Source organism: Symphodus melops (genome assembly GCF_947650265.1).
Source record: "Symphodus melops genome assembly, chromosome: 5".
Classification (NCBI taxonomy): domain Eukaryota; kingdom Metazoa; phylum Chordata; class Actinopteri; order Labriformes; family Labridae; genus Symphodus; species Symphodus melops.
Window position 1 is genome coordinate 2,264,008 of NC_136695.1, and position 26,603 is coordinate 2,290,610.

The 26,603-nt window shown below is 39.0% G+C and overlaps 1 protein-coding gene across 1 annotated transcript in view; it reads left to right on the top strand.

The window, feature by feature from the left end:
- The window catches only part of LOC306823296 (NACHT, LRR and PYD domains-containing protein 12-like), a gene marked incomplete at its 5' end in the record, with an annotated part of 88,503 nt that overhangs the window by 43,336 nt on the left and 18,564 nt on the right, over positions 1 to 26,603 (top strand). Inside the window, 2 exons of the mRNA XM_079342752.1 lie at positions 16,632 to 16,668; positions 17,373 to 17,500. Of these exons, the coding sequence (XP_079198878.1) occupies positions 16,632 to 16,646 (15 nt within the window). The 3' untranslated portion in view covers positions 16,647 to 16,668; positions 17,373 to 17,500. The remainder of the gene's footprint in view (positions 1 to 16,631; positions 16,669 to 17,372; positions 17,501 to 26,603) is intronic.

The following is a 26,603-nucleotide window of genomic DNA, read 5'->3' on the forward strand; positions in this document are numbered from 1 at the left end:
GAGAGAGAGAGAGAGAGAGAGACAGAGAGAGAGAGAGAGAGAGAGAGAGAGAGAGAGAGAGAGAGAGACTTGTTTACATTTCTCTTTTAAAAACACTTCTCATGTCAGATTGTTGGGGATGAATTCTTGTTTGAATCGGAGGCTTTCTTGTTTCTGAAATGAGCTCTTCTGCAGTCCTTAAAGTTCAGTCTGCTTCAATGAGGATCATTTTAATACAGTCCTTTTCTCTGAATCCCCACAGTACCTGAATGCACCACATGATCAGACTCTGCAGCTAACTTGTAGACTGTGACGACTGAATGAATCTGTAACAAAAGTTGAATATGAGGAAACCTCGTGCAGCTGCAGCTCCTCCCTCGGCACTTCCTGTCTTTTCTATTCATCATTATAGTCAATAGTTTCTGCTGCTAACTAGTCTATTCTCACTATGGCACTTTATTATATGATATGTATATCAATACTATGTACAACTGTACTTCTGCACATGTTCACCAAAGTGTGCTTACATTCACTTAAGTGATCTATCTATCCATCCATCCATCCATCATCTAATACATCATTATACTGTTTATGGCCTTTGTTAATTTGCATCAAGGTGAGCATCCCACAATGCATTGCTAATTGTCACAGTCTGCTCTGCTGCTCAGTCACACACCTCAACAGTCAAACTGCTCTCACCTGCTCGGAGTCTATATGCAGTGATATATATATATATATATATATATATATATATATATATATATATATATATATATATATATATATATATATATATCACCAGTTTATATGCAGCTTCATTTCACTCATTCTTTGCCAGATCGTCTTAGCTCCCATGCCCGACTCTCCAGCACTTATTCCCGGATTGCCTACATGTTATCGACCCGACCTGCCTCCGACCATCGTCTCTTGTCTCAGCCCCGGTAAACCTACTAGCATTCTGTTTATGACCACGAGTATTGCCTGCCTGTTCCCTGTTCCTTGTCTACCTGTGGCTGGTTGGCGTTTGGACTGTTCCTGCTCAACCAGAAAGACTCAACAGATCAGCTTCGCCTCTCCAGCTCACTTCTCCTGGTCTGTTGTCTACCTACATGAACCTGATAAATAAAGACTGTTTTAAAACGAAAACACTGGTTCATTTGTGCTGCAGTTGGGTTCACTCCAAACCCGTTACAGCTACCTACAGTTCAATCAGGAGAGACTTCATTGAGAATGAACAATCATGTATTAACAATGAAAAGTGCAACAATTATAGAATGAAAAGTGCAAAGTGTTTTGGGGGCGAGACTCCATCATGACGACTTCATGAGCTCTGAGGGGTGATGAAGATGACGCAGGACAGGATGCCCCCCTATGGAGTCTAGACCCTGGTGGGTTTCAGCCTGGATCTGGACTCTGCTGAGCTGGATGGAGGTGATGGGGGTGGAGGAGGGTTACAGCGTATGAAGCACAGACAGACTGTGAAAGGGAGAGAGAGTTTTAAGCTCTTGACTGAAGAAGATTGTGTTCACATCTTCTCCCCTGAGTTCCTTTTTATTGTTTTGATTCCTGAATCAAACATCTTCATCTCGCCTGGTTTGACCCCGGCCTTGTCCTCTCTGACTAGGTACTGAAGTCCGGCTCCCTGACTCCATATTATCGTCTTCCTGTGTTGACATTCTGATCCAGTCACAAACCAGGTGATGTCAACCGCTAAGTCCAAATTCCAAAACTGTAATCAAGAGTCCAACACAAATCCTAGTTATTTAAATGTATTTGCTTGTTTGAATTAGCCGTCCCACTCCACTTCCTACTTTCAGTCTGAGAAAGTTCCATCTGTCCCATCCAGGAATACTTCTTCTTCTTCTGTGGATTTTATTGGCAGCTTGCATCAGAAAACTGTCATTCTTCTTATTCTTTGGAGTATTACAGCAGTTGGCATCGTTATGTTGCATTACTGCCATCTGCTGGATTTAAACGGTCATTTCTCCTCCTCCTCTTGAATTATAGGCGTTACATTCTCTTGATGAGGCCAGTCTCTGTCAAAAATCTAAAGATTTCTTTTATAACTGCTCCCAAAGCTTCTTCTTCTGCTACAGAAAAGCCAATATTAGATCAATATTTGTTCTTTTCCATATGTCAGCAACACAGTGAAAAACTAAAATGAGCAAAACTGAAAAGCATTTATGAGCAAAAATTATACAAAAGCAAAAATGTAAACAAAAATTATACAAAAGCTAAGCAAAATGTCCCATGTTTTCTATAGAAGGGGCTGAAACAGTCAAGTCCAGTGAATAAGAAAGGGGGTGAAGGATCTACTGGGTCAACCGGCAAGTCAGCCATGCGCTGTTAGTCGGTCCGCACACCTTTCTGCAAGTAACAACACTTGACATGCTTGGCACTTATTATCCAATAACCAGTGGCCCTGAGTTTGTTCAATATTTGCCCCGGCCTTGGTGCTTGTGTTTTCTTGTGATAGTGATCAAGTATTAGTTGTGTGATAATTCCTTCCTTCTGAAGTATAATTGAATGTTTCAGCTCAAAAGATGCAGAGGACTTTCTCAACCATCCTCAAGTTGAAACACCTTATTAGTTTTTGGTAGCTTAGCTGATTTTTGACGAAACCACTTCAGCTCCTCTTTAAAGCTTCCTCTCTGTGCTGCCTGGATGAGTGCAAAAGAGGCCATTTTTCTCTCGTCCACACGAACAGGTCCTGAGACTTGTAATTCTTTGCCAGTCATTTTATCCTTGCAACAATGTTGAGGTCTGTATTCCAGTCCCTGTCCCTTTCAAGAGCACTTTGTCTTCAGAACCTCTACCTCTGGATCACCAACGAGAAACTCTGGGAAATGTTCAATCTTGACAATTTCTGGTTCCCATAAAAACTTTGGTCCAGTGAGCCAGTTTGAGTCAATTAAGTCTGCCACCTTGAGACCCCTTGACACGTGGGTTGCTGGATTTTGATCTGTTTCGGTGTAGAACCATTGTCTTGGATCTATAGTGTCTCTTATTTTCTGGACACGATTGGCTTCATTTTTAATGTACCCGAGCACCACCTGTGAGTCTGTCCAGAAAGACTCATCTATCTTCAGCTCACGCTCTGTTCAAAGACAGTTACTTACTCCAGCAGAAACTGCAGCTGCAGTGAGCTCAAGGCGTGGGATGGTGACGATATTTGTAGGAGCCACTCTGGCCTTACCCAGGACCAGTGCACTATGTATTTCTTCTTCAGCAACAATCCTGATATATGAGCATTGTCCGTACCCACTGCTGCTGGCATCTGATGTAGCTCTATTTTTGGACTGTGCCAAGGTTCTCAGGAATGAGACATCTTGGTATTTGAATGTTTTGAAGATTCTTCAGGTCACTGAGCCATGTTTCCCACTTGGTCTTGAGTGCAGGGGGAACAGGTTCATCCCATCCAACACCACGCTTGCACATTTCTTGCAGGACTTGTTTTCCGTACAAGATTTAGGGAGAGAGAAATCCTAATGGATCATACAAACTTGCAACCGTTGCTAGGATTCCTCGTCACGTGGCTGGCCTTTCTTTGAGGATGACACTGGATGAGAATACATCAGCTTCTACATTTCACTTCACTCCAAGTACACTCTGCATTGGAATCTCACTGGAGTTCAGATTTACATCTTTTCACTCACTTGCACATTCTGTCTCGGGAATCCTCCAGTACCTCTCTGTTGTTACACACACATTTGTGTAAGCGCAGCTTTCCTTTGCCACAGATTTCTTGTGCTTCACTGACCAGTTGTTTTGCCTTCTTAACTGAATCAATGCTGATGAGCCCATCATCCACATAGAAATCTTTGCGAATGATCATCTCACCTCTGTTTCAACTTGGGAAGGTGGTTGCAACAACCCTATCTTGTGTATTTCAAGATCTGCAGAGATTTCTCTGATACCATTTTTTGTCTTTCTGAGTCCTCAAGTTGCTTTGAACTAACACCTTTTAAGAGTAACATACAGTGAAAGGATACTTAAAACATCAGAACAATATTTTCCAACTTATTGAACATATCAAACAAGTACCACAGTTCTGATAAATGTACGATGTATTTGGGAAAACGTCACATTAACTTGAAATTAACAGTTTTCTGAACTTGAAAGAAACAGTCTGACCTGGTATTCCAAAGGCGTTGTGACTTATTTGTAGAACTGCAATGTCCATTAATGTCCTTTGATCCCTTTTCAATGGGGCTGGATTTAGCACCTGCAGCTCAAATGTCTGTCTGATGCAGGAACATGTAGGCAGATCTTCCATGTGGGCTGCTGCAACAAAGTCCTTAAAGCATGGCCATCCAAGAATCATGCTACTATCTCCTGGGATGGCGACGTTTTTCACTCTAACTGCTTCCAAAGCTTCTTCTTCTGGTACAGAAAAGCCACTCTCCAACTGATGTTAGATCAATTTGTTCTTTTCCATATGTCAGCAACACAGTGAAAACCTAAAATGAAGTAAATGAAAACAAGCATTTATGAGGAAAAGTACTGAAAATTCCGGACTATTGAGCGCACCTGGATATAAGCCGCACCGGCTAAAAATAAGCAAAAAAAAACATTTGTACATAGATAAGCCGCACTTGATTATAAGCCGCAGGTGTCCCACGTTGTAATATGAGATACGTATTAGCTCAAAAAAGTTCATGTCTTTTTAGTACTTTAAACGTGTTTTTGGTTCTCTGTTCAGACATGAAAGTGAAAAGAGCAGTGGTAGATGTTACTCGTTTCACTTTTATGTCTGAACAGAGAACCAAAAACACGTTTTTATAATATGAGATATTTAAACAGAAAGATACTACACATGAGGATTTTTTAAATTTAAATTTAATCCAAATTGTAACATGAACAAATACATATTGCAAATGCTATTTTTCAAACACTGCCTATAATAGGGCTACCTTTAAATGTGAACGTATCGGTAACAAATAAATTACGTTGCATAGGCTAAGTTTTTTTACTTAACAGTGCATGAACAACATTCTAATAGACTTCTAATCTCCATGACGGCTGGTAAAAATATAGACAGTATACTGTCTGCAGCCTACCAGGAAAAGTCATTGATCACCTTATTCATCTTCCTCCTGCGCACTAAAACCCTCAAAGTCCTCTAATTCAGTGTCTGAATTAAACAGCCTCCGGATCTCATCGCTCACTCCAGCCTCTTCGTTGTCGCTGTCACTTGAGCGCACGCCCTCCTCCTCATCACGCAGCAGTCCAGCCTTTCGGAACCCGTTGCTGATGGTGGATGTTTTGACACGGCTCCACACATTTAGGATCCACTGGCAGAGATGCCTTCGAGATGCCTTCGCATGCGGCCTGTTTTTGTAAAGGATTTCTCGCCGCTTGTCATCCAAGCCTCCCACTCATAGCGCAGTGCCACTTTAAATGACCGGTTAACACTGATGTCCAGTGGCTGCAGATACTTAGTGGTGCCGCCAGGAATCACAGCTGGAATCGAGTTTGTGCTCTTGATGGCAGCTTTCACTGAATCGGTTATATGGGCTCTCATGCTGTCCATAACCAGCAATGCTTTTTGTTTGTGGAAAAATCCCCCTGGCCGCTTGGCGTAGCACTCTCTGAGGCAATCCTTCATTAGGCTCTCCATCATCCATCCTTTCTTGTTTACTTTCACCACAATTTCATTTGGAAAGTTTTCCTTTGGGATTGTCAGCCGTTTAAAAATCACCATCGGCGGAAGCTTTACCCCCGATGCTGTGAGTGAGTGAGAGGCAGGTCAAACGTCAGCGGCACTTCATCCATATTGATGATGTCATCCGGCCCGATGGAATTCTCCGCTATTTTTGTCTGAGTGAATGTATGGAAGTTTGCAAGTTTTTCCTCGTAGTCGGGAGGGAGCTGCTGACACACAGTCGTCCTTGCCCTGACGGACGGGTCTTTTCGTTTCATAAATCTGAAACACCACGATGGCCCACCTCTAAAGTCGTCGATTTTCATCTCGGTGGCGATTGCTTTAGCTTTCAGTCTGATCTGCACAGTGGAAACACCGCGCCCGCCTGCCCTCTGTGTGTTGACCCAGTCTTCCAGAAAGTTTTCAAGTTCGGGCCATCTGCTTTGATTCCCTCTGAAAGCTTTTTTGTTTTTTTTGCACTGACTCAGTTCCTCTTGCTGGCGTCTCCACCTTCTCACCATCGATTCATTTATGCCAAAACGACGTGCAGCAGCTCGATTTCCTTCTTCAACCGCCAGATTGATAGTCCTCAACTTAAATACTGCATCATATGCTTTTCTTCGAGTACCGGTATTTTCCATGTCGATGAAGGTGAATACAAATGACTGATTTACTGTAAAAAGAACGTAATAAAGTGCGCTTGAGTTATCACACAACTTCACTGGACTTCTGTCACTACTCCTCAATTTTATTGGTCTACTGTTGCTAGGCAAAAAAAAATTTGGCGGCAAAAAAAACAACAAAAAAAAAACATGAATTAGCCGCACCGGAGTAGAAGCCGCAGTCCTCGAAGTGTGAGGAGAAAGTATCGGCTTATAGTCCAGAATTTACGGTAATTATAAAAAAGCTAAACAAAATGTCTTTTATAAATAAAAATACAATTGCATACCGTGTGCACCGTCTGTCCACAAATGTTTGGTCTCTCTTCACATTCTTCACAGAAGAGTCTCCTTCATCCGTGTCCTACCGTTGGCAATAGCTCCACGTGGCACACTTAATAACTTCAATTAAACATGTGAACACCACATGCTGCCCACTCAGCGCAATACACAATTTAACCAGTAGGTGTCAGTAACTGTACATAGCACTGGACAACCTTTCAAAATTAAACATTTCCTGAAATTAAAACCAAAATTTGTACAAAGAAACAATTTTCTGCGACAGCTTCAACTTTCCTCCCTTCATCTTCATCTTCACTTCCACACAGTAAAATGTCTTTAATGTTTCTATTGTCCATCTCCTTTTAAGGGCATTCATCATATCTCTTCTATTTCATTCTTCCTGCATTCAGTTAATACATGATTCAGTTTCCCTCTCCCCACACTGAGATGGCTGTGAAAAATGGCCGACGTGTGAATGTGGTCTGTGCTCTACCTGGGCCTAACAAGTCCCTTATTTGCACCGTGTCCTCCAAGTTGTCTCCTCCACCTGCCTCTTAGCCCCGCCCACCAGAGATGCACGGAGGAAACGAAGCCGAGGAGAGAGGACCGAGGAAATCAGCTCTAAGAGAATAGATAGATAGCTGTCAATCAGCCCAACAGCTGTTTATGTCCACACACACACACACACACACACACACACACACACACACACACACACACACTGTATTATTTCTCATCAAACACACACACACACACACACACACACACACACACACACACACACACACTGTATTATTTCTCATCAAACACACACACACACACACACACACACACACACACACACACACTGTATTATTTCTCATCAAACACACACACACACACACACACACACACACACACACACACACTGTATTATTTCTCATCAAACACACACACACACACACACACACACACACACACACACACTGTATTATTACTAATCAAACACAGTTACAGTGTTTCTTGATAACAAACATCTGAAGAACAACCTGCAGTCTGCTCATAACCAAAAGGACAGTTTCTACTGACTCAAAGATTTCATTTTGAATTGTCTATAATGATTGATTATTATTAATCAGTTTGGACTGAACCTCGCCTGTATTTAGACAACCAACTCTGTATTTTATAAACACAGATATTTATGTGTCAGGATACTGAAAATGATTGATTAGAATCTAAATGATGAAACTTTGTGGAGATCAATAAGTGAGAATATAAAACGGACTCCTCTTCATCAAACTGTCATCCTCATCATCATCAGACATTCAAACAGTCTGAGGGATGATGAAGAGAACATGAAGGATGTATTGATTTGATAGAAGTTGTAGAGCTTCATATTTGGTTGTTAATCTTCATGTCAGACTCTTTTTAATGGCAGCTCATCACAGAGCGACTCTTTACAAACTCACTGATGTTCATCATCTGTTTAAATGTCCCACGCTCCGTTTAGCCTCTTTTTAATCTCCCTCTTTTCTCCCCTATTAAACTCTGTTTCACTGAAGTCTGATCCTGTGCAGCGTCCAATCAGTGAGTGATATACGAGAAGGGGGCGTGTCTCCTCGGTCATCGCTCCTCGGATCAGCCTCCTCTCTCCTCCGTTCGCTATAAGAGCTTTGGGACGATCCTCAACATGGTGACTCTGGAACTACTTCCTGTTCGAGGAGACTGCAAATAAGGGACTTGAGCTCCAGCCCTGGTCTCTTCAGAGTTTCCTCCTCCTCTGCTGATGTGCTTCCTCCTCATGTGTTGAAGATGAGATCAAGAAACAACAATAAAGAAGAAATCAATGACTTTAACCAGCTGAAGTTTCACTAATAAAAGAAGAAATGTGTTTACGAGAAGATGAAATGTTCAGAACTTGACCTGTTTTCTGACATGAGGACTCGGGCTCGACATTACACATCACTTCAGAACTTCAGATTGAAACGTCACAGCGGCTGAACAGTTCTGTTGGTGTTCTGATACATCTGTCTCATCACCCTGATAACACCACTGTGTGGACACACTATGTCTGTGTACACAATGCAGTAAAACTTCAAGACATCATATGAGTCGACTGGTGAAGAGACTGAGAGAGAAAGAACACAAGAACAAGTTGAACTTTCACACCTTGTTCATACATAATGAAACGTTCAGGAGATTTTTCTCTTTAAATTGTGACGATTATGAAGCAACACTTACTGATAATAACATTCAGCAACACACGAGCATCTGAAACTTGTTCTCCTGATCTGAACTGTCTGCAGGAGTAACGACCAGCATCATCAAATCTGACATTTTGAATAACCAGAGAACCGTCCTCTGTAACATTTAGCCTCTCAGCTTTGGCTTTCATCACCTCATTGTTACTTATATTCCCGTCTGTAAGCAGCTCTACTGTTTCACTAATAGAACTACTGACAACCCAAGAAGTCCTGTCACATTTCTGCTGATCTTTTCCACAAGGCAAAGTCACGTCATCTCCACTTGTGACTGTGAAGGAGGCGATATCATCTCCGCTTACAGCTGGTGAAGAACAAAGAGAAATATTATGAAAAAGAAGAAAATGTACTTTTTAATGTCTTTATAGTTTTGTCAGAGAATAAAGGTGCAATAAAAAACAGCAGAGAGAGAGAGAGTGAACTGTAACTCTCTGACTTAAATCAATGTCACTGAAATGGGTAAAAACATGAATCTCCACGTCTGACTGTGAGGAGGATCGATCCTGTCCACAGGCTGTTGTTGGACATCACTGATTAATACGTAACAATCAATGTTTTTATATATTACAGACAGTGATGTTTGAAAATGTATTTAAACGTGATGAAATGGACTCAACACAGAATATTCAGAGTAAACAACAAGTTCTTATTGTGTTGGACATGTTACATGTTACACTTGCATATAGGAAGGTCCTGACTCTGTCTGACGGCCCCCACATTTCTCTATTTGTTATCATGCTACTTGTAGTGTGGCCTGGGAACATTGAACATGTTACAGGTTTAAGAGTGAAGTCACACCCATCCTTGGTGCATTTCTAAATATAACACATGTCGTCACTGCCAGGTTATAAATGTGCTGCACACATTAACAAGAATGAGATCATGATTATTGAGATATCATTAGATTATACAGATGCCAGAGTGCAATTGGAGGAACCTCCCATGTAACAAAGCAGGCAGAAGGAAAGAGAGGCGTTTCCTTTGGCATTTATCTCCAGAGTGCAGATGAGGATTTTATGAATCTGTGTGCAGAATGAACGGAGCATTGAACATGTTGGAACAGGTTAAGCAGCCTCATGTGACTGATTCAGACTGAAAGGGAGTGAACAGAGTCAGTCTAATATTTTCTATTTTAACCTCTTGGATCCTTAGTGATTATTTTTACTCTCTTTTTTTTTGTTCCTCCTCTTTGCTGCCAGTTTTGAGGGTCTGAATGAGAACGAAAACTCACGAAAATCTCATCAAAGGTCATCAAAGGTCATCAAAGGTCATCAAAGGTCATCAAAGGTCATCAAAGGTCATCAGATCTGGTGAAAAAAAAAATTGTATAAAGAAGTTTGCAAAATGTTTCAAGGTCCCTCACTTGAAATGTTGACAAAGGCCTCCTCATACATGTTCTTGTCCTACATGCATGACAGTGTTTATGAAGCATGTCAGGATCTACATCAAACCCTCTGACACCCAAAGTCCAAACATCACAGGAAGTCCACCATCTCTTTTTAAAGTCACACAGGTCACCTTCTGAGGGCGTAAACTCCACTCATCACACACTCAGTGTCAGTGTGTTGTACACATGTTGAAGATCTCCTGTTGTGCTCCTCCTGATTCTACAGAGATCCCTCTGTGTGCTGTCACACTTTAACACAAAGAGCTGCTGTTGGTTGAAACCCACCCCGACATGCACGGTGTTGGATAAAAGTTTCTATTTCATCCTTTTCCTAAATGTTAATAGAAATCTGACTCCTCTAAATAATGACCTCAAAGCTCTCTGCGTATTCTTTTGATGGGATGAGAGGAATGACTGAAGACGTCTCTTTCAGGTTAACAGAGTTTATTAACCCGATGAATCAAGAATAGAAGTTACAGAGTCTCTGGGTTCAACACGACGCGTCCCTGACCACAGACAGATACCTGGTCAGTTCATGAAGTCTGACCCCCGACTATCTTTCCCTGAACCCTTTTATACACTAGACAGAGAATATCTAACCAAATTATGCATTTTCAGATGGTTGGTTTCCTTCCTCCAATTGGGGCAACTTTCCAAATTATGTGTTTCCTGATGTTTGGTTCCTCTTCTCTCATTGGTGCATCAAACTCCTGAATCCTTTGTCCTTCTGTAGGGGAAGACACTTCCTACCTGTTTCTTATCACAACCTGACATCTCATCTAGTAACTAATTCTTTTTAAAGAGAAGACAATTTAGGTAATTAAGAATCAAGACTCACATGTAATCATATGTACATTTCAATTTGTGTAAATGTACATAGAACTGAAGTAACTACTGACAGCAGATATAACTTTAGTACTATGTGCATCACTACTTTCTATCATATAACATATTTTCACCAGCATATGTTCGATCTGTACACAGCTTATGTTGCTAACTTAGTTTAATAACCCACAGAGTTAAAGAAGATAGATAGATAGATAGATAGATAGATAGATAGATAGATAGATAGATAGACAGACAGATAGATAGATAGATAGATAGATAGATAGATAGATAGATAGATAGATAGATAGATAGATAGATAGATAGATAGATAGATAGATAGATAGATAGATAGATAGATAGATAGATAGATAGATAGATAGATAGATCTCAAACTTAGATTCATCTGTCCACAACACTTCTTTCACATCTTCCTCTATCCACTGTCTGTGTGCTTGTGCCCGTATTAACCCTTTCCTGTCATTGGCCAGTCTCAGATATGGCTTTGTCTTTGCCCCTCTGCCCTGAAGGAGTCACCTTCACTGTAAACATTGACTCTGGTGTTTTGCAGGTTCTATAATGAAGCTGCCCATTGAGGACCTGTGAGGTGTTTATTTCTCAGACTACAGACTCTTATGTACTTGTCTTCTTGCTCAGTAGTTGGGCCTCCTCCTCCTCCTCTCTCTACTCTGGTTAGAGCCCGTCTGTTCTCTGAAGGGAGTCGTACACACTGCTGGAGGAACATGGAACAGCCTTCATTTCTAAGAACAAGAACAGACCGTCGAGTTTCACATCAAAGTTCTCTTTCTGGCCATCTTGAGAGTTTAATCAAACTCACAGATGTGAAGCTCCAGATCCTCAACTAGCTCAAAGGAAGGTCACTTTTATAGCTTCTCTAACCAGCTAAACTGTTTCCAGCTGTGCTAACATCATTGCACATGGGTTTTCTAATAATCTATTAGACCTCTAACACAATCAGCAAACACAATGCATCATTAGATCACCCGAGTGATGGTTGCTGGAAATGGGCCTCTGCACATCTATGTAGATATTTAATTAAAAACAAACATTTGCAGCCAGAATCATCATTTACCACATTAACAATGTATAGAGTGTATTTCTGATTAGTTTCATGTGATCTCCATTGAAAACAAACAAACAGTGCTTTTCTTTAAAGAATAATAACATTTCTCAGTGACCCCAAACTTTTGAACGGTAGTGAATTTTTGTATTGACAGTCTGACTCTTAATGATATTTATCAGAGTCCTCTGACAGGTCAGGCTGATAAACATGATAACAGACAGACAGAGTTTTCACTGCGCCATCATGTTGATGGTTCATGATTCTGTTTCAGACACAGGTCGGTTTTGCATCTTCATAACACCACAGGGGTGCTCACACTTTTTCAGCATGGGAGCTACTTATAAAATGACCAAGTCAAAATGATCTACCTAATATAAACGTGCAAAACATATATTTATTTAGAATTTAGCTCTGTACCTGTATATTGTAAGTGTTTGGTAAAGGTTGTGTGTGGGGGGGGAGAGAGAGAGAGAGAGAGAGAGAGAGAGAGAGAGAGAGAGAGAGAGACTCTGGCCTTTGTATGTAACTGGGTCCTGGTCTGTCTCATCCTCTGTTGATTATTTTTAAATTAAAAGTCCAAGTATACTACTGAGTCATGATTACTGATTACTTTAACTGTAATGCCATGTTTAGTTACATTATTACTTATCCATCCAAATAATATTATTGATGGATAATTCATGCTGTGACTGAACATAGCCTTGAAATATTCTGATTCATTGCATATCCTTCTGTTTTCCAGCCTCGGCTACATTTACATATCTATTTTTTATCTGTTTCATCTGTCGGCTCCTTCACTGTGTTTCTCATTCTCTTAGCTTATTACAGTTCTCACCTTTCCTCCTCTCTGCCTGATGATCCTCTGTCTTTCTTGCTGCAACAAATGATAACTTGAGTGATGCAGCCTTTTAACACTACTTTACATATTTTAATATTCATTCAGCAAATACAGTCACCTCGCGACCGTCTTTACTTTCGGTTTTAATGAAACGAAACTTAAGAGGAAAATATGGAGGCTCGGAGCACTGAGCCGGTTTATTTTTTTTTCATAGTGAGGACGGACGATAGGCTGACGTCTACTTTATAATGCTTTGCGATCTACCCACACTGCCTTCACGATCGACGTATTGAGCACTCCTGCTTTAAAGAATAAGAACATTTCTCAGTGACCCCAAACTTTTGAACGGTAGTGTATTTTTGTATTGACAGTTTGACTCTTAATGATGTGATGCGACATCAGCTGATCACGTTCAGCTGATGTCGCGTCATGCCGACAGGTTGACTGAAGCAGGGTGTGGACTACAACTCTTTCAATCTGTAATTCGAGGAATAAACCCAACAGCGATAGCCTTAGAGGGCGAAGCCTATACGAAATAGAACCCACAGAGTTAAAGAACATAGATAGATAGATAGATAGATGTCCACAAAACTTCTTTCACATCTTCCTCTATCCACTGTCTGTGTGCTTGTGCCCGTATTAACCCTTTCCTGTCATTGGCCAGTCTCAGATATGGCTTTGTCTTTGCCCCTCTGCCCTGAAGGAGTCGCCTTCACTGTAAACATTGACTCTGGTGTTTTGCAGGTTCTATAATGAAGCTGCCCATTGAGGACCTGTGAGGTGTTTATTTCTCAGACTACAGACTCTTATGTACTTGTCTTCTTGCTCAGTAGTTGGGCCTCCTCCTCCTCCTCTCTCTACTCTGGTTAGAGCCCGTCTGTTCTCTGAAGGGAGTCGTACACACTGTTGGAGGAACATGGAACAGACTTCATTTCTAAGAACAAGAAGAGACCGTCGAGTTTCACATCAAAGTTCTCTTTCTGGCCATCTTGAGAGTTTAATCAAACTCACAGATGTGAAGCTCCAGATCCTCAACTAGCTCAAAGGAAGGTCACTTTTATAGCTTCTCTAACCAGCTAAACTGTTTCCAGCTGTGCTAACATCATTGCACATGGGTTTTCTAATAATCTATTAGACCTCTAACACAATCAGCAAACACAATGCATCATTAGATCACCCGAGTGATGGTTGCTGGAAATGGGCCTCTGCACATCTATGTAGATATTTAATTAAAAACAGACATTTGCAGCCAGAATCATCATTTACCACATTAACAATGTATAGAGTGTATTTCTGATTAGTTTCATGTGATCTCCATTGAAAACAAACAAACAGTGTTTTTCTTTCAAGAATAAGAACATCTCTCATCTTGTTTTCACATTATTTAAAAGTGTGTAAATAAACAGAGTGAGGTATCTACAGACACACCCAGACTTGTTCTGATGGTATTTGGCGCAGTGACAGAAGGAAGGGAAACATGTAAGTCTGTAACTATGTGGACGAGCCGGCACTGGTCGGAGAATATAAACGACACGCAGTCTGAACACGAGTTTGTAGGAGAATCATCTCGTCTGTAACGTCTGTTAGTAAACCTGAGCTGATCTCGCCCTGAGTTCTGCCTGTCAGGCTGCTTCTCTGGATGATTTCTCCTGATGAACTCAAAGTCTGCACATCAAGATCATCGTAACAACAACAAGTTTGTGCAGAGCCACAGATTCAAGTCTCGCAGCTGTCGCCTGAATGCAGAAGTGGGATTAAAAAGACGTGGTTACCTCGTCTCTCTCTCTCTAAAGTTTGTCCTGTTTGTCCTCGGAGTGCAGCTGGTGAGTTTCTTCTTTTTACTCTTCACATTCACAGAATATAGACAGAAGCAGTCGATGCAGATCTGACATGAACTTTACTCTCCAGTCGTGTTTCTGTGTAGATCACATTTCATATATCATGTATGGACTGAGTGTGCAGAGAAATATGAAAACAAACATTGTGCAATAGAAACAGGATGCATGCAGTGAAAGGAGGAACACATGTTGACATAGAAATGAAATGTTCTAGATGAAATGCTAAAGATGTTCTCCTGCATGAGTTAGACCAGGGACCTGGACTACGAAGCAGGATTTGATCTTAGCGGGGTCACTTCAGGGTTAACTCTGGGTTTTCAGTCCTACGAGGGTCGATGACTTGTTACCGGGGTATATCACCATGGTAACGGATGCTGCACACCTGACCTGCTCCGGAGCAGGTTATGTTGGAGATAAGAGATCAAACTGTGAGAAGCTCCGCCCACTGACAGATCAGAACTTTAGATGGTGGAGCTCCCGGAGCTGATGGAGAGGAGGGAGGACACTTCATGTGTCCATCATGATTTTACATTAGACTATAGTCCGTTTAGTTATTGATGATGTTTCACTGATATCCTTCAACAGAGACTGAAGAAAGCTCCGGAACATTTCAGTTAAAGATGTAAAATAATGAATATTTTCTTGTTCATGTTGAATGTGTCCTGCTCTGTTTGCTCAGAGCTGCAGTTTAACCACTTTAAAGAGTCAGAGCAGCACATTGAGTTCAGAGACCAGTTCTTAGAGTCAGGTCTAAGGTGAACTAACCACGGGACAAATACAAGCTGCACTTTTTACTCTGTTTACTTTGTTTTGTTCTTCCTGCATTTGTTCCTGCAGCTGTGTCTCTCTGCAGCCTGTTTGTCTCAACCTGTTTATATCATTAATATAGTTTGTAGTTTGTGTAAATATAATGTTTGTAGATTTGATGATCTGCTGACAGCAGACACAGTGATGATTGTGATTGGTTAAATGATGCTAACTCCGCCCCCTGTTACATGAACGCGCTCTCTGTAACCCGGGTTGATGGATCAGGTTGATAACCGGCATCGTAGGACTGATAATCACCATCTCGTATGTCAGAGTTTGTTAAACCAGATCACCCAGAGAGACCCTGATATGTTGAACTGTCTTTGTAGTCCAGACCTCAGGCGTGTCAAACTCATTTTAGCTCAGGGGCCACATGGAGGGAAATCTATTCCCAGGTGGGCCGGACCGGTACAATAACCAACGATGGTATAATAACTTAAAAACAACAACTTCAGATTGTTTTTTTGTTTGAATTTGGTCCAAAGTCGAACACGCACATTCTGAAAATGTTCACAAATCATCTTCTTGACACTTCAAGAAGCACTTTAAGTTCGCTGAACAAAAAATCAATTGAAAGAGCACAATGTCTCAGTGATAAGAACTAGACTTTGTCTCAGTGTGTCTAAAAAGACAATAAACTTTAAGTCACAGCCCATCAAAATACAGAATAAATAAAGTAATAATAAAATAACTATTCTAGGTATCAAGTTCCTCATGAGTCATGTCCACATATGAACCCTGTGATAAATCAACAAACAAGAGGGCTGACTTTCTCCCTGCATTGTATTTAATGATAGATAAATCAAAGCTGTGCAATGGATGAACTCTGAGCTGACTGACAGTATCACAGTCAATCACACACTGTTGTGTTGACTCTAAATGTCCACAGAAGACAATCATCTTCACAGAACTATCAGGGGTCTTATGCAGCATTACAGGTGACTTATCCATCAAACTCTTTCATCTGGATCCATGTTTGACCATGAAACAACATATCTCTGAGCTGCTTTACTTTCTAATCCTCTACTGCTTTGTTTCTGTGTTACAGGCTGAAATCAACTGACAGCACAGCACACACACTGCAGGTGAGCAGCGCCATCTAGTGGTCCAATAAACACATGAATTAACTCATCATCATAATAATAACAATAATAATAAAAATATTAATAATAATTACAATAATAATAATAACAATAACAACAACAACAACAACAACAACAACAATAATAATAATAATAATAATAATAATATAATAATAATGGACCTTTCAGTATTATTTGTGGTTTCTAAGATGATCCAAACAAATAAAGTATGAAGAACCTTTTTTAATTCTTAAAGATTATTATTTGAAGAGAAACTTTATTTTGAAAGGAACAGATGTAAATAAAAGCGAGATTGTGATGTGATCCCAAACGTGGGACACAGAGACGTGACTATCTGATGTCATCCATCCAGTCAGTCTGCTGTTTGAGCTGAAAGGAGGTCGAGAGCTTTTTGACGCTGTGTGGATGTTTATGTGTTTATTACAGCAGAGTTAGAAGGAAGTGAGACCTTTCTGTGCACGTCTCATAATCCATGTTATTAAACCACTTTAAGGACACGCAGAGTGTTTCTCCTGCTCTTCTTCTCTTGGTCTCCATCCTTCAATCTTCTTGGTCTTGTCTCTGTCAGGACGGCGTCAGGATTTGATGTTTTCAACACATTAGATTTCTCAGGCTTGAAGTGTTCATGTACTGGATTGACTAACAGTGACACCTGCTGGCTGTGTGATTTATTCATTTCATTTTAGAAAGTCACCAATGACATGAAGATGAGTGAATGTGGATCTTCAGCTCCCAGGATCATTACTGTGAAAAGACGACGCTCCAAAGATTATCCTCCAGATTTCAGCGTGACGACACCACAAACAGAAGAGAGGTACAGACTACAGAGAACAAAAGTGATGACGGCTCTCTGGATCAATAACTCATCAGCAGAACATTGCTCAAAACGGGCACTTGAATAAGTAGAAATAAAGACTAATAATAAGACTGTAGTTTAGGCTCTAATTCTCAGGGACCGTCTGCAAGTTGAAACAAGATAGAAAACTAAAAATCAATAACTTCACACAGGAGAGTTGAAGCGTCACCAAAATAATATTTACACAGAAGTGATCTCTCGTTGTTTATACCACATTGATTAGTTTGAAAAATATACTTTTTACATTATTTTGAGGCTTTTTAAATGTAAACACTTTTCAATGACGTCCCTTTTGTAAGCTGCAGTGTAATAAAATAAATAAATCTCTTCCTGCTGTCAGCAGCACATGGCTTTGAAAATGTGCTTTCATGTCATTTTAGTGATTTATTTTTAATCATTGAAATAAGTAATAAAATAACTAATAACTATAACATGATGTAGTGTCATCAAAGTCACAGTTTACATCGATATACTGCAACACTTTGAGTGAATGTGCTATCAGCTCATTTTAGTGATTTGTTTTAGTTCATCGATGTTTGCTGTGAGTTTGATGACACACCAACATGTTATAATACAGTTATTACTATTTTATTATTATTGTAATGATAAAATCACTAACATTACATTTAAGGACATTTAATTAAACTAAGTGTTGAAGGATAATCAAGAGAAGTTCCTCTTGGTCTTGGTTTAAATCCCAGTCAGAGATTAGTGGTGGGTCTATAGCGCCCCCTAGCCCCGGTGTAGCACCAGGCCGTCTCAGAGCACTCTGATGGTCTCAGTGAGTCTGGTCCTGACCACAGCACCAGTTGTAAAAGCAGAGCAGGGTGTATGACTTCCTGTCGAGCAGGACGGTTGTCTCTGATTGGAGCAGGTCCTTTGGAGAGCAGACTCAGATGTAAACCATGTTAGTAAAAGTGTTTGTCTCAGGTGTTTATGTTTTTGTTTGCACAGAGAAAAGAAAAAGCTAAAAAAAATACAGGATCAGAGTGGATTTACAACAACACACTTTATTGAACCTGAAGAGGAGGAGACGTGATCAACAGATTAGATGATATTACTTAAGCAATCATACTGAATATATATATATATATATATATATATATATATATATACATATATATATGTATAATTTCAGTAATTTGTACCTTTTCTTTCCTCTGCCATGATGCTTTTGATGTCTTGTGTGAAGCACTTTGAATTGCCTTGTTGTTGAAATGTGCTTCATAAATAAACTTGTCTTGTCTAACAAATAAACAAGTGGAAGTTGAAGACGTGTGATTGTTAGTGATCAGCTGCAGCAGGTTCAATAAGATCCAGCACAGTTAAAGTTTCACTTTCTCTCCAGTCTTGTTTTAGATTCTATTTTATTTAACTTTGGACTTTTTGTACATTTACATTTTATCAGTGTGAATATTATTGATCTTATTTGACCTCATTTTATTAGTGTGAATATTATTGATCTTATTTGACCTCATTTTATTTCATATGTTACCGTATTACCTTATTCTATCTACATGGCACCGTGGGGAGGGGAAACCTAATTTTGATGTCTCTGTATGTCTGACATATTTTGGAATTGACAATAAAGTAAAGCTTGAACCTTGAACAGTTCTGATGTGAATCAATCTTTGACATGGTTCTGATCCAAACACTTGTGGAGACTTTTTATAGAGAAACTCTGCACTCAGGACTTCTGTGAGGACTTGACTTGTTATGATGAAGATCCAAAACACACTTGACTATACAACATGTTAGAAGTCACACAATAAGCATCTCTCACACTTTGCATTTTAAAGCAGCAGAGGGACACACACACACACACACACACACACACACACACACACACACACACACACACACACACACGTTGCAGTGTAGATTCCCATCAATCAAACACAATCACACCATTGTTTCTTTATATTTTTAATGGTAAAAAATAAATATATAATATAGATTATAAATATAATATTAAAGTGTTTTTTTAAAAGATCTGGGGCTCAAGCAGCCGCTTATAGCGAAGGTTGTGTCATCATGGACGACCACTTCCTCTTGTTTCCTCATCATGAAGGTTAATGTGACTATAATCTCTCCAGCACTCACACATTGATAAAAAACAGACTCATGTAGAAAAGAGTTAGAAAACAAAGTGATGGAAGTGAAGGCGGCGAGTCGTCCCGCGTGGTCGTTTGAGCTTCATGTGATGAGCTGAGGAAACATTTCAAAACATCAAATGAGACTCAGAGAAAAAGAGTCCAAACTTTGAATTCATGTGAGGAGATGAAGGGCCGTGTTTGTGTAACGGTCCAATCAGTGAGCTGTGTGGACACTGAAATGATAAAGTCACCTTACTCTATGATCACACATTAAAGGCACGCTCGGCCATTTTAGAAAACTAGCATGATTTTAAAAGTAGCATTCTCTCAGTGCTCCTTCTGCGTCTCTTTCTTCCTTTTTCAGAGAACACGAGTTCTTCATTTGTGTCAGGACCTAAAGACACTTTAAAGCAACATATTCAAAAGTGAATCTGGAGGAAATGAGCCACTCTGACTTTGCTCCTTTAAGTCTGGAGTCATTTATATGGACTTACTTTTCCATCAGTGAATTGTGGAGGATCATCTGTGGAGCAGTGACTCTTCTCAGAAGATGTCGATTCTCTCCCAGGTTTTATCCTCGTCCTGATTTTAGAAAGATAATGATCATGAGGAATATTCATCAGCTGATATTAACTCATTATGATGTGCTGATTATTTTCATGTATTCAATTGATTCATGTTATTATCATAAAGTGTAGACTGGGAAAATGTTGTAGTGGTCAGCTGACAGACATCATCTTCAGACTGATCTTTGTACCTCTCTGCTTTTCTGAAACTTGGAGGAGAATCTATGGAGTGTCGTCTTTTCACAGTAATGATTCTGGGTGCTGAAGATCCACATTCACTCATCTTCATGTCATTGGTGACTTTCTAAAATGAAATGAATAAATCACACAGCCAGCAGGTGTCACTGTTAGTCAATCCAGTACATGAACACTTCAAGCCTGAGAAATCTAATCTGTTGAAAACATCAAATCCTGACGCCGTCCTGACAGAGACAAGACCAAGAAGATTGAAGGATGGAGACCAAGAGAAGAAGAGCAGGAGAAACACTCTGCGTGTCCTTAAAGTGGTTTAATAACATGGATTATGAGACGTGCACAGAAAGGTCTCACTTCCTTCTAACTCTGCTGTAATAAACACATAAACATCCACACAGCGTCAAAAAGCTCTCGACCTCCTTTCAGCTCAAACAGCAGACTGACTGGATGGATGACATCAGATAGTCACGTCTCTGTGTCCCACGTTTGTGATCACATCACAATCTCTCTTATTTACATCTGTTCCTTTCAAAATAAAGTTTCTTTAAGAATGAAAAAAGGTTCTTCATTCTTTATTTGTTTGGATCATCTTAGAAACCACAAATAATACTGAAAGGTCCATTATTATTATTATTATTATTATTATTATTATTATTATCGTTATTATTATTATTATTATTATTATTATTATTGTTATTATTGTTATTATTATTATTACTATTATTATTATTGTTATTATTATTATTATTGTTATTATTATTATCAATATTATTATTATTATTGTTATTATTTTTATTGTTATTATTGTTGTTGTTGTTATTTTTATTATTATCATGATGAGTTGAATCATGTGTTTATTGGACCACTAGATGGCGCTGCTCACCTGCAGTGTGTGTGCTGTGCTGTCAGTTGATTTCAGCCTGTAACACAGAAACAAAGCAGTAGAGGATTAGAAAGTAAAGCAGCTCAGAGATATGTTGTTTCATGGTCTCATTATAAAAATAGTAATAGTCTCTCTCTCTCTCTCTCTCTCTCTCTCTCTCTCTCTCTCTCTCTCTCTCTCTCTCTCTCACAGCGCTGTGGTAAAGAGCACGTGATTCCCCCCATCCTACTTTAATGAAGGGAAGTTCCAAAAAAACCGCAACACTGAAAAGGTTCCCTTTTTTCCCATATTGTGTAATGTTTTTCTGTCACTTTAGGAAAATAGCCTACACACACACACACACACACACACACACACACACACACACACACACACACACAGGAAACAGAGACAGCTGAAGAGAACTTTCACATATTCTTGTTTCCTGTCTTTTAATTATCACTAACAATTCCATCCTTTACTATTCGTCCAGTCAGTTCTCCTTCTGACAGAACACCAGATCTTTGTCTGAATCTTCAGCTACCTGAGACAAACACTTTTTACTAACATGGTTTCAATCTGACTCTGCTCTCCAAAGAAGCCACTCAGAGAGTCAGGCACACACACAAGGAAGAGCTGGTGTTGTGGTTAAGAACACTAACCACAGGTTGTTAAAACATTCAGTTATATTTTTAGTTCATTTCCTGCTCTGTGTCTTTGAATTGACTCAGGGGACAAATAAAGTTGTTGTTTTATTGAATTGAACGTGCTCCAGGACCCTCTGAGTGCTCAGAGGCCCGGTGCTACACCAGCACTAGGGGGCGCTATAGACCCATCACTAATCAGTCTCGCCCCAGTTAAGCCCACTTCACATATTTTGGTATTTATGTTTCTTTTTAAATAAACTGTAAAAGAAATGTTTTAGTCCAGCTCGCCCTCAGCACAGGGAGAAAACAAATCCTGACTCCGTCCCTGCAGAGACCAAGACATTTAGGGATCAAGACCAAGAGGAACTTCTCTTGATTATCCTTCAACACTTAGTTTAATGAAATGTCCTTAAATGTAATGTTAGTGATTTTATCATTACAATAATAATAACATAGTAATAACTGTATTATAACATGTTGGTGTGTCATCAAACTCACAGCAAACATCGATGAACTAAACTAAAATAAATCACTAAAATGAGCTGATAGCACATTAACTCAAAGTGTTGCAGTATATCGATGTAAACTGTGACTTTGATGACACTACATCATGTTATAGTTATTAGTTATTTTATTACTTATTTCAATGATTAAAAATAAATCACTAAAATGACGTGAAAGCACATTTTCAAAGCCATGTGCTGCTGACAGCAGGAAGAGATTTATTTATTTTATTACACTGCAGCTTACAAAAGGGACGTCATTGAAAAGTGTTTACATTTAAAAATCCTCAAAATAATGTAAAAAGTATATTTTTCAAACTAATCAATGTGGAATAAACAACGAGAGATCACTTCTGTGTAAATATTATTTTGGAGACGCTTCAACTCTCCTGTGTGAAGTTATTGATTTTTAGTTTTCTATCTTGTTTCAACTTGCAGACGGTCCCTGAGAATTAGAGCCTAAACTACAGTCTTATTATTAGTCTTTATTTCTACTTATTCAAGTGCCCATTTTGTAAGAGCAATGTTCTGCTGATGAGTTATTGATTTTTAGTTTTCTATCTTGTTTCAACTTGCAGACAGCGGAACATTATTTTTACAGAACTGACACAGCAAGGTGGACTACAAGCTACAACCCGAGTTTCTTCAAAACGAGGCTGCAAAGCGCAAGACTAAAAAAAGATACCATATTAAACATCGAAAGCTTCACACAGAAGCGTAAAAGTGTCACCAAAATCATTTTACACACGTGATCTCTCGTTGTTTATACTAAATGGATTAGTTTGGAAATATAATACTTTTACATAATTTTGAGGATTTCTAAATGTAAATAATTTTCTTCTAAACTGTGTAAAAAAAGTAAAGTTTAGTAATTTTCTATCATTAAATTAGGTGGTAAAATAAACATCTTTACTATAACATGCTGTAGTGTCATCAAACTCACAGCACACATTGATGAACTCCTCTTGATTATATTACAACACCTAGTTTGGTTAATTGTGCTTTCAAGTAATTTTACTGGTTTGTTTTTTTAAATTAACTGATGTTATAAAATAATCAATAACTGTATTGTTACATGATGTAGGGTCATCAAACTCACAGTACACTGAGATGAACTCCTCTTCTGGGGCCTCTGCTTCTTTAGCCTACAGTCGACATGTGTTTTACTCTATCGGCCTGTTGGAGGTCGACATTCTGTCTTTCTGGACCTGAAGTGTGATGTGGGCTGTTTTCTCTTACATTAAGGATAATTACTGTAGATAACTAAACATCATTAATGGAAAATAATTGTGTTGACCAACAGGTAAAATTAGTCCAGCATTATACAGTCTACATTCATACATGTTCATAAGCATTTCTATTGATGTTGACTCAGCCTACTGTCTAATATATCTTTATGGAAGCATACTTTGGCAAGCAAGATAATTTAACAATGTTATATAATATTTTGTTTGCACGAAAAACTTCTTCTGTACTACATTTATTTGCTAAGGCTTCTTTGTGAGGTGCTGGCATCACCTTTGCCTCACAGATAGGCTTTATAAGGCCTTTTAATTCTAATGCAGGCTATTCCATAGTAGTCCCCTAACATTCAGGCTGATTCAGCAAAACAAAATCCTTCATACGTAGCACCTTGTTTTTTAAATCAAAAGGCAGAATTTTTAATAGGTGAAAAAAATAACCATCCCCCCAGTAATTTTTTCACAACTCGACTACTGCATATGAAATGTGATCTACACAGAAACACGACTGGAGAGTAAAGTTCATGTCAGATCTGCATCCACTGCTTCTGTCTATATTCTGTGAATGTGAAGAGTAAAAAGAAGAAACTCACCAGCTGCACTCCGAGGACAGACAGGGAAGAACTTTAGAGAGAGAGAGACGAGGTAAACGTCTACTGTAGGCTAAAGAAGCAGAGGCCCAGAAGGAGGGGATTGGAGAGGAGTTCATCAATGTGTGCTGTGAGTTTGATGACACTACAGCATGTTACAGTAACGATGTTTATTTTACCACCTAATTTAATGATAGAAAATTACTAAACTTTACTTTTTTTACACAGTTTAGAAGAAAATTATTTACATTTAGAAATCCTCAAAATTATGTAAAAGTATTATATTTCCAAACTAATCCATTTAGTATAAACAACGAGAGATCACGTGTGTAAAATGATTTTGGTGACACTTCTACGCTTCTGTGTGAAGCTTTCGATGTTTAATATGGTATCTTTTTTTAGTCTTGCGCTTTGCAGCCTCGTTTTGAAGAAACTCGGGTTGTAGCTTGTAGTCCACCTTGCTGTGTCAGTTCTGTAAAAATAATGTTCCGCTGTCTGCAAGTTGAAACAAGATAGAAAACTAAAAATCAATAACTCATCAGCAGAACATTGCTCTTACAAAACGGGCACTTGAATAAGTAGAAATATAGACTAATAATAAGACTGTGGTTTAGGCTCTAATTCTCAGGGACCGTCTGCAAGTTGAAACAAGATAGAAAACTAAAAATCAATAACTTCACACAGGAGAGTTGAAGCGTCACCAAAATAATATTTACACAGAAGTGATCTCTCGTTGTTTATACCACATTGATTAGTTTGAAAAATATACTTTTTACATTATTTTGAGGATTTTTAAATGTAAACACTTTTCAATGACGTCCCTTTTGTAAGCTGCAGTGTAATAAAATAAATAAATCTCTTCCTGCTGTCAGCAGCACATGGCTTTGAAAATGTGCTTTCATGTCATTTTAGTGATTTATTTTGAATCATTGAAATAAGTAATAAAATAACTAATAACTATAACATGATGTAGTGTCATCAAAGTCACAGTTTACATCGATATACTGCAACACTTTGAGTGAATGTGCTATCAGGTCATTTTAGTGATTTATTTTAGTTTAGTTCATCGATGTTTGCTGTGAGTTTGATGACACACCAACATGTTATAATACAGTTATAACTATTTTATTATTATTGTAATGATAAAATCACTAACATTACATTTAAGGACATTTCATTAAACTTTATTTGTCCCCTGGGTCAATTCAAAGACACAGAGCAGGAAATTAACTAAAGATGAAACTGCATGTTTGAACCACCTCTGGTTTAGTTAATGTATTCTTAACCACAACACCAAGCAGGGTGTTTGACTTCCTGTTGATCAGAACAGTTGTCTCTGACTCTCTGACCTTCTTTGGAGAGCAGAGTCAGATTGAAACCATGTTAGTAAAAAGTGTTTGTCTCAGGTAGCTGAAGATTCAGACCAAGATCTGGTGTTCTGTCAGAAGGAGAACTGACTGGACGAATATTAAAGGATTGAATTGTTAGTGATTATTGTTAATAACTGATGATTGTTGTCTTTGACATTAATACACAGTGATGAATGACAGAAAATGTAATATATTATTTGTGTTTGTTAATAAAATCTGTTTGGAGGATTATTTCATGGAGACAAGATTATTAGGGTGGTTGCCTGAAAGTCAAACCACACGACTACTATTGTAAATATTATTATTATTATTATATCCTCAAATTTTCGCACGCTACTCCTCCCACAGCGTTTGCACCACACACACAACAAAGGTATCAAAACGAGCGGCTCGGTCATGACATGGGTGCTATTACTTTGTGGAAACTTCGGTCACATGGTGTGGACACAAATCGAGTTTAAACGACAAAAAATTCAAATCCGAGTGTAACTGCCAAAAACTTCAGTTTTGGAAACATATTTGTAAATCGCCATCCTGAAGTCATTGTTGCTCGCACATACAAACAAAATACATCAAAATAAAGCTCTGAGTGTCCTCTCACTCATAATGCAAAAAATAAAACAATGAAATGTTTCAGTCTCCCAGGGGAGCCATTTGTTTGACAGTCACACACCACATACACACACATTGGGCTCTCACTCTAACTGATGTCCAGAATTTCACAGTTTTCACTCATGTTTTAAAATTGTCACTGTGGTCCCAGTCTGAATGTTAGATAAAAATAAAATACATCAAAACGTGCGCCTATTTGTGCTGTCGCTTGTAGTTTCTTAAGTCCTCCTCCTTAGACGATGATGTGTAGATGATGAAGAAATATCCGCTGACACTGACTTGCTTGTAATGTAAGACATTTATTTACAAAGTCAAGAAACAGCATCAGTCCAGGTTAGCCATGATACCTGGGAGAGTCACCAGCCAAATGTGATTCTCC